General features: G+C 44.9%; 1 protein-coding gene across 1 annotated transcript in view; it reads left to right on the top strand.

Moving 5' to 3' along the window:
- Window positions 1-1,843: 1,843 nt before the first annotated feature.
- PGM5 (phosphoglucomutase 5) overlaps window positions 1,844-9,875 on the top strand; it is an 80,069-nt gene continuing 72,037 nt past the window's right edge. The window contains exon 1 of the mRNA XM_054810655.1: window positions 1,844-2,335. Within this exon, the coding sequence (XP_054666630.1) occupies window positions 2,075-2,335 (261 nt within the window). The 5' untranslated portion in view covers window positions 1,844-2,074. The remainder of the gene's footprint in view (window positions 2,336-9,875) is intronic.

Genomic DNA, 9,875 nt, shown 5'->3' with positions numbered 1-9,875 from the left:
GTTACCTGATTCCACTTCAGCTTTCACTGATGCAGACTATATGTTGTGGCTTCATTACTGGCAGTGCCCAAAATTATTTCAGGTGTAACAACCTCATCTATAGCTGTGCCTTGTTTACATTAGGGATGTGACAACTGGCATTTCCATACTGCAGAATTTTTCCTTCACTATTTAGAATTCTGAATCACTACAGGAAGCCACAAATGTGACTGCAGACTAGGAAGTCTAACAAAAGAGAGATTACTGCCTCCCTGTAGCTGTTCTGGCCCTCTGCCAGAGTATATGGCCCGGTATGTAGGTGTTCCTTCAACAGAGCTAGAATTCCTATATCTGCTTCAGTGCACTAGGTTTTAAATAAAACTAAACTGTTGGGCCTTGCCTACTGTAGTGTGTATAGTGTTCTACTCAGCAATCCATAGCGATGGATAAGTAGCAGGCAATTGTATCTTAAATTGCCATATCCCATGTGCTACGAACCCTCAAAGAGTGTGCAGAGATAGGGCTCAAAACCACCACTGAGTTCTTCTGGTTACCATTCACCAGGTGACTCTCACTGACTCTTGATGAGTTCTTAGTCATGTGTCAGACAAAAGCCTTTTACCTCACGTTTGCCTGGCCACCTCCTGTCACATTGCTCATGTGTTGTTCTGTTGAGGTGTGATACTCCGTGCTTCTGAGCAGTTTATGAGCAGACTCCTTCACAGACACCTGAAAAATGCCTTACAAAATTATTTTTGCCTCCTCAGGTGCAGGTCTCTTAAGCACAAGAATGACATCTAGGTTATATGACTTTTTTTTCCAACTCTCCAGCCAACAGAGTTGTCCTGGCAAAATACTATTGTGTGGGCCCAGTGTGAAACAAGCATTTGGATGGAAAATTTCAGCTGATGCTTGACAGTCACAGGCATCTGTAAACACAGCCTTTATACTGGGAAATGTCAGGCATGTTTGCAATTGCCAGTGCCACCACCTCTGCAGAATGAACTCAAGCAGAATGAACACACATGTCAATGAACTCAGCCCCACCACATCCGTATGAAATACCTTACAGTATTTCAAAGGGAAAGGCACCTTCAGAGCACTGCTCAGCCTCACAGGGAGTAAGCCTGGACACAAACCAGCATGATCAGTTATCCTACAATGAGATTAGACCCTTGCTGTAGTACTCGGCTCCTGCTGTGAAAAAAACAACCAAAACCGCTCTGTAAGCTTGCTTACTACACAAACCCCCCCTTACTTTCACGCTATATTTTTATATAGTTTTTTACTATATTTAGTAAAAAACCCCCAAACAAAAAACCGCATCAATTCCCCTCGCTTAAAGTTTAGTAGTGAAAGAACTTGTTCGTTCTTTAATTGCCTGGTCTTCTGTTTTCTCGCCTGCAAAACGGGAGAGTACCACCTGCCGCTCTTACTCCAGCCTGGGGGCTGATTCTCGGCTACGTGTGGGTACTGCCCCTACCTTCAGCCGGGAGGTGCTACGGAAGGGGAGAGACCGCCGGCAGCTTTCCATGCCGCCCAGAGGTACGCGACTCCCGAGGCCTTTCTGCTGGCCGGGAGGCAGCCGGCGGGGGTCGGTGGGGACGGCTCCAGCGCTGACAGAGAGTGATCCCCCCGAGCAAGTGTGTGGCGCTGGCTCTCCCTCTCCCCGCTGCCTCCAGTTACATCCCTGGCAGGAGACCGCGATTCTCGGCTTCGCTTTCCAGGGTTATTTTTGGCCGGGGCCGCCGCATGCTGATGGCAGCGGACTGGCAAGCCCCGGCCGTCCTTGCGGGCGGCAGGCGCCGGCGGGGGCCCCGACGGGCGGGGAAGGGGCGGTGCGCACCCCTCGCCCGCCCCGGCTCCCCCCCCACCCGCGGCGCCGGGCTCCCGCCGGCGGGCCGCCGAGGGCTGAGCGAGCCCGCCTCCGGCCCCGCGGGGGCCGGCCGTGAGGGAGCCCGACCCCGCGGCAGCCCGCGGGAGGGAAACACCTCTCTGCTCCGCGCCGCCGGCGAGGCAGCCTGCGTGAGGGGCTGCCGCTGCCCAGCGGAGCCACAGCCGGGCGGGCGGCAGCGGGCCACCGCGGGCCGCCGCCATGGAGAGGACCCCCATCCCGGTGTTGACGGTGCAGACGGCGCCCTACGAGGACCAGCGGCCGACGGGCGGCGGAGGGCTGCGGCGGCCCACGGGGCTCTTCGAGAGCCAGCGCAACTACCTGCCCAACTTCGTGCAGAGCCTCCTCTCCTCCGTCGATCTCCGCGACCGCCAGGGCTGCACCATGGTGGTGGGCAGCGACGGCAGGTACTTCAGCAAGACGGCCATCGAGATCGTCGTCCAGATGGCCGCGGCCAACGGGGTAAGCGGGCCCCCCTCACCCTCCCCGCCGCCCTCACGCCGTCCCCGCTAACCGCCGCTGGCCGGGCCCCCTCAGCCGCCCCCGGCCCGCCTCGGGCGCGCGTCCCCCTTCCCTTCTCGCAGCGGGGGCCGCGCCCTGCCCGCACCGGCTCCTGCCGGCGGTGCCGAAGCGCGGAGCAGTCCCATAGGAACGGGGGAGAACGTTTTAATGTCAGAACCCGGCTAGCGCTGAACATACAAATAAAAATAAGACGAAGTTCGCGTCGGGCTGTGTTTCAGTGGTCTGCGCGCCTGATGCCCCGGCCGGCCCAGCGCCGGCTCGTAGGTCCTTTAGGCTGCGCCGCCAGGCTGTGGCGTGGCTGGTTTTATCTACGTGTAACGGAGGTGATCGTGATAACCTCGGGAGACTGCTGGCCATGCCATACTGTTTCACCTCATTTTAGCTGAGGCAGGAGTGGGAGATGAGAAACACGGTTGATTCCGCGGGAGAAAATGTAGCAGAATTGAAAATCAGTGTGTGGGAAACAAAGGTATCAGATATGTATCTGCAGATCGGGATCTTTTAAAAATATTCAAGGAAAATGGTATTATTGAAGCAAGAGGAATTCAGCATTTTGGCTGCATCTTAAGAAAATAATTGTTCTTCTCTGTTGTTCACTTGCGAACAAATTATGAAATGCTAGAAGATAACAGTGGCAAATACTGTCAGATGGGTTACAGCTTTTCTTGTGCAGTTTTGAAAATAGTAAAGAACTTGGGAAGAAAATGGATGTCTTCTGATACATACATGCACGTTCAGGTGTTGGTGTGTATGTACAGAAAGCTGGAAATACCAGCAAATGTAGGCTTGAAGTTTCTACTTCAAAGCAGAGTTGAAGCTGCTGTCTCTCATTATGGCTAAATTGAGTCTCCAGATCTGGCAAAAGAAGTGATATAATTTTATAGAATTTTTTTGGTAGTGAATTTACTTTTACTTATTTTTTTTCAAAAGCTCCATTCTTTAAATGCAGTCCTCTTTTATAACCAGGACATCTTTCAACTTTGAAACAAATCTCCATATGTGTCTGAATTTTCCCTGCTCATTTATCATCACATATAAGCTATATGGATTAGCCAGCCTGGTATAAATAATGAATATTTTAAATTTATTTCTAAAGCACATTCTCACCATGCTAATACTATCAAGCAGAGTGATACCTGTGATTTCAGCGAGACTGGCTGTGTTATGTACTGGCTAGCTTTTGCAGACTCGCCGTTCATGCAGGGGCTTGCTGGAGGGCAGCGCTTCTGTGGCCCATGGTGTGAGGAGGGCTGTCAGCAGGGACACTGGTGAGGGTGGGGACACTGGCGAGCGTGGCACTGTGGTGTTTTGTCCGCAGCAGTGCAGGGAGCAATCACAGAGCAGTGGGAGCGGGCTGGTGTGTGGGGTGTTGGAAGGAAGGTAGGATGGGGTCTGCAGGAGTGCTGCTCCCTAGCCCCTTCCACCATGTAGCTTGGTGGAGAAAGCCTCCCTGCTGGAATTGTACCTGTTGACCAGGCAGGGTACAGGGCAGCAACAGCGAAAGCCAGAGCCCTGCAGCAAGAGCTGCCCTGCTGAGGCTGAGGTCCTTGCTTACCCATGCACACTGGTAGGAGCTACAGAGTGGGTTACAGCCACAAGGTGACCACAAGGGCTGAGGTGCTGAGGAAGACAAGAAGTTTAGGGTTTAGAAGATCAGGAGCTTGCCAGCCAGGTTATGTTGTATTCAGGACTCCTTCCCAACTGATTTTTCCTGGCAGCTTGCCTCTTCTGTGCTGCTTCTGTCACGTTCCCCGTTTTGCTCTGTTTTCCCTGAGGATCAGGTCTTTTTGACCTCATAACATTTCCAGTTTGATATATTTCTGGCACCTTGCTGTAGTAGTGCTTCCTCTTTCTTAAGTTACTACAAGTTTCTTGGATACACAATTTCTCCCTCATGTTTTCTGAAGCCAAAACCCAAGCTTTTCTGCTTACAGTTCCCACAAATATCTGAATTCAAGCATGATACTCTTACTAATGACACAGTCCTCACAAATCCAGCAGGCCAGCTGGTGGGGTGCTGCTGATACTGAAAAGGCTTCCCATTTCCATGTGCTAATGCTCCATTCCCTCTCTACCATCCTCACCCTGCTCACCCTCATCCCCATTTCTCTCAAGCACACTGTAAATGCATAAACCTCACATTTACTTAGTGAATACTGTTTGTATGTTTTATTCTTTGGCTGTTAAAATACATCTGTTGGGAAAATATCTAAACCTCCTTGAAGGCATTGGTTAGTGCTGTGCTAGGTAAGCAGGGGGAGAGGAAGAGAGCATTCCTGAGGGCAAAGATCTCTCCCTTTGGATGAGGTTAATGTCATTAGAATACATGTAGCCAGTATCACAGGGAAAGAAGTGAGCTGGTCTAGGCAGGATTGGATGAAATGTGTGGAAGCCTTGAAGTTGCATTCAAAACTTTTCGCCACCCCAGAGTGCCAGGAGAGGGATAGCCATGTAGTGCTGATAAACTGAACTTGAATCTCCTTCCTGGAAGACACATACCGAGTCTTATGGTTAATTGTGCCTGCTGAGTACAAAAATAAAAGGGATTTTCTTTTATCAACTGTAAATGTATTGCCCTTTAGAGTCACTAGGTTCCCCTTGTTCTAATGTGGTGACTCACCCCACATTCCCCCTGCGTTAACAGCCTAGCACAGTTGGCATAGGCCCCAGTACAAGGAATGATGAGATGAGGCCCCCTGCCCGGTCAGCTGCCAGTGCTTGCCCTGCTGCCTTCTCATCTTCAGTCCCTCTGGCTCATGCCCTCCAGCTTGGGGTCGCAGATACACGCTCCAGAGCTCTAGCCTGTGTAGGCTTCCACTGGTGACAACAGTGACAGGCTGGTCCATGCTGTGCACCTGTAATCAGCACGTGTTCCACCAGATCTTTCTGTTTGGAGCCGAAGTTGGCTAACCAAGGTGACCCTTCAATGGGTAACACAGCTGGAGGTGCAGTAAACACATTTGGGTAAGGGACTGCGTGTCGTGGAAAGGTGGGAGAGTGTGAGGAAAGCCAGATGGAAGTCCTGTACCATTCTGGGTTGCAATAAGTAGTTTTGCCAAACAAGGTGGTAGGAGAGGCTCTATTTCCCTTTTCACCTGTGTACTGTCAGTAGTTGTGTCCTTGCACCTTAGTGTCTGGAATAACTGAGGTAAAAAAGGCTCCATTGTTTATAATATAGTTCCACTACAAATTAAATGCAAGCATTCTGTTAGACCCATCAACTGCATGTGGTGTCTCATTTTTGATGCAAAGTTTAGGATAAGTTTAAATGAGAAGCTACCGTGTGTGGGTCTCAGTGGCAGATCAGAAGCTGATGATCATACTCTGAATATGGAAAGTCCTGGCAACATCCTAGAGACATCACGGAGTATTGCTAGTAATACTGTAGAAGTTAGAGATGGCAAAGAGTTTTCCAGCTGTCTTCTTTATAATACCATGTGGCTTTTATTTTCCATGGTCTTCCAGGTAAATCTTGCTCTCCCTCCCTGGATGTGTATGATTGATACATTTGCTTCTGCATTGAACGTGGCACTCAATCATCTTTAGGATAAAGTAAAATATAGGAAGATACAGCCCTGTGCTGTCCAGGATATAATCTGCTTGCTTCATGTTCTTTCAAGTTTAATTGACTGAGGCATGTGAGGGATTACTGGGAAAAATAACAAAAAAAGGCATTAACTGACTCCATGGTAATCAACTGAATCGTCTGAAAATGCACAGCTGCAAGTGGTAATATTGCATAAAAATGTTCTTGTAAAGTACTTGTTAGGGTGACTAGTCTTTCAGCTGTAACAGTTTGCTGAGGATCATGGTCTTTGTTTCTGCTGTTGCTACTAAAAGCAGAGTGACAAAATAGAACGTGGCGTAGGGGCACAGTATTAGAAGAGACATTACATGCCTGTGATCTCGTAGCCATGCAAGTTTTTGAATGCCAAAGATAATCTTTCCATGCTTTGAAACTGTCCAAGATTTTCAGAATGATATTACTGGAACTTTAATTGTGAGTCAACACTCGGACATTATTTGGTTACTGTTTTAGCCCAGTTTGCGAGAAGTCTGTAAATCTGAGAGTTTGTTACTTAAAATTAGTAAAATGTCAGTTTAGTATTTGGTTCAGAGACAAAATGAGTAGCTTCTGGGCCAAGAGAGGATGAGGTTGTCCATTCTTGCCACCAAAATGAAGAGAGCAGAGGAAGGTGGGTAGCATGTGTAGACTTCTGATGTCTGCACTGTCATCAGGGAGTTTCATAAAAGCACTGAAGACCTTCACAGAAAGTGAAGCTCTTTGCAGTAGTCACTGCAAATAAAATGTGTATCATTCGTGTAATTTCATTTTCAACATCTCTAATTTAGAATACTAAATATTGCAGTATTTCTATAGTATAGAAATTAGTATAGCGAATAATATTTCTAAGCAGTATAGAAGTAATAGCCTTGTGACAAATGCTGAAGGCAAAGCAAATTACTCCTGTTCATATTAATATTGGGCATCCAAAAAAATGGGAAAACTGATTTGTGCAACATCTGTTGAACAGGAAAAAAAGAACATATGGTGAAGAGGTGGTGCCAGGTAATTTGTGCATTCTGAATAATCTTAGTATTCTACTTACTTTAAAAAAAACCAGTTTTGGTGTGCATGAGGGCAAAAATGGAAACCTTACTAGTTTAGATTTACAAGTACAGAAAATATGTGCTCATGATAAGCCTGTTTGCAAGAATAAATGTATTTATACTTGAGTTCCTCAAGATAGATTCAGTGTTATTTTCAAGCATTTTGCAAAATGTAATTTCTGTCATCTTCCTTGTGCTTACCCACACACAATACTGTTTTAAGAGCTGGCACCCATTTCTGACAGCTGTATTTGGAAGTTTGAGTCATTGCGCTAGCTTTCTACATGCTTCATAGTTTAAAAAGGGAGAGATAATATTCAAACCAAACATTTTCAGTATTTATTTTTATCGTGCTTTTCTTAATAAAGCTATCATGCTTTAATAAAGGTACATGGGTAGACTGTTGTATAGACTGGAAGAAAGTTTGTTAAAGTCTGTTTCCCAATGTTCTGTGTTTTTTCTTATGTTTCAGTACAATTGGCAATAGTGATTAAATGACAGCATTAATATAACAGTCTTGCAAGACATGGCATGTTGTCCAAAAGCTGCTTCATGGGCTGAAAAGAAGCCATAGTAGGACACACATTCAGTACAATTTGAAAAAAATCCTGTATTTCTCTTTCAAATTATTTACATGGCACTGGTTTAAATAAAAAAGTAAATTATGTGGCTAATGGAAAGTTTTCGTTCTTGAGCTTGATTCTAAAAGTGTGTCAAGGCATGTGCTAGAACTCCTAGTGACTTCGGTGCCTCTCCTGATGGATGGAGTTTTATCCTTCGCGTTTTCTGAGGTAAAAGTGTGTCTCTCAGTTGTCAGCCCACAACAACTGGAAATGCTTCTGCTTAAAAAAAAAAAAAAGGTCTTCCTTATTCCACAGTGTAGGAATTGCATTTCTGTGACAACAAGTAGGGTTGTATAGAAAGTATTTTTGAAGTAGTTTAGTATTCAAAGCAGTTGAATAAATAAAATTTAAATGTCGCATTTGGAGATTTTAAAGTTTTAAAAGATGGGAAGAACATTACATAAATGTGAAGAAGTCTGATCAGTAAGAGACACACCAATTTTATTCTGTAATCAGTGAAATAACGTCTAATCAGCTTCTTCACTTGGCTTGGAGCTAGGAGTAGAGGAAATACACTTTTATTGTTGCTCCTGTGGTCTGTAAATTATTATAAATGGAGAGATTTACAAATACGTGTGCTGTAAATTACTGCTTAGTTTCACCTTCAGGGAGAAGCAAGAGTGGGAAGGCTGGAGAGACATAGAGTCAGAAAGTGATACAGAGTCTTGCAAGTAAATGCTGTCACAGTGCACAAACAGAATGTTTAATCTGTTCTTGAAGGAAAACTGTATTCACTGGTCTGTTTTGTTCCACAAATAATCAAAGGTATTTATGGCATAGTTGGCATCAGGTTCTACAATAAGGAAGATGGTATTGCTTTAAGTCATTCAACTGTAAATTAATGAAACTGTGTTGTTAGGCTTAAATAGGAAATAAAATTGTTCAATACCACTGAATTGAGCAGGAGTGAGGTTCAGCTGTGTGGTGTATGTGTTAACTGTATATACACTTCACCTTCACTAACTGACCATGTCAGTGGTAGCACTGCTTTAAAGTAATATGTTGAAACAGAATGTGTTGGTTCTGCTGATCTGCATTTTTTTCTCCTGGAAAGGATACTTGTTGTCCATGGAAAATATTTTCATTATAGTAGAAAAAGGAGAAATCAGAATTTTTTTGTTTCTTAACTTTCTTTTTTCTTACTTCCTTCAGAATAGTTCCAACCTGGGAGAAAAAAAAAGACAGTGAAAGACAACATTTTCCCAACAGTAGCAAGAGCAAGTCAAAAGACCCTTGAAGATTTTCTGTGAACTGTATTAGAATCTTGATAGCTTTGCTGTTTTCTAGCAACAAGCCATAGGCTTCAAAATTATCTACAAAAACTGTGAAAAGAGAACTAGGTAGACAAAGAATCATTCTATCATCAGATCTTGAGGTAGAAATCTCAGTTAATAGAATGTGTTCCTCTACACATTTTTTAAAATTTGAAAGCAGATCTTGTAATTGTCGGTGAAAGAAATGTCTAACCATAGTTTGTGCTTTGTGAGGGTTAGCAAAAAATATCTTTAGAAGTCGATCATTTCAATGTAGAAATCTATTATTGTTATTATTACTATTATTATTCACAAAACCAAGCTAAATAAATCATGTATTAATCCTTTGTTTTTCTGAAATAATTTGGAACCCCACTTCTCAATAACCATTCAGGGCCTCTCACAAGCGCTGAACCCAGAAGAAGGTCATCTGTTCATGAAGGAATAGCTCTTTATAGAAAGGAGGCAGGTAGTGACACCTCTTGTGCCGTTGCTTTGCCACACAGACAGTAGACCTATCAAATCTCCCTCAAACTGGAGAAGGAAATCTGAGGTTGAACTGCCAGTTTGCTTTTAGATGGGGAGTGGGAAGGATTCAGTATTCGGCCTCTCCCTCCCCTGCCCCCACCTCCTCTCTCTGTCCCTCTCCTTCCCAAACTACTACTCAGTAGTGGTGAGGGGTTGGTTTGTTTGTTTTTAAGTGAGGATATTCAAAAAAAAACAAACAGCTTTGGCAATATCCTTTTAAACTCCATATGCAGCTGCCTCAGTTCTTGTTTGTGACACTAGCCTCCCCTTCTCCCCTCCTTTTTTTGTATCTGTCTGTTTCCCAGGAACTGGAACTCTTTTATATTTCTGTGTAAATACATTTCTGGTTCGCTCCTAGATTATTTATGTTGAGCTGAAACTGTAGTATCTGTGTAGGGGATAAAGGCAAGGTTTTGAAATTGGAACCTTGCAGTGAAACTGCACGTAATACCAAACACATTGAGT

This window comes from Grus americana, chromosome Z (genome assembly GCF_028858705.1).
Source record: "Grus americana isolate bGruAme1 chromosome Z, bGruAme1.mat, whole genome shotgun sequence".
Taxonomy (NCBI): Eukaryota; Metazoa; Chordata; class Aves; order Gruiformes; family Gruidae; genus Grus; species Grus americana.
Note: the sequence above shows the minus strand (reverse complement) of the source record. Positions and strands in the feature narration are given on the sequence as shown.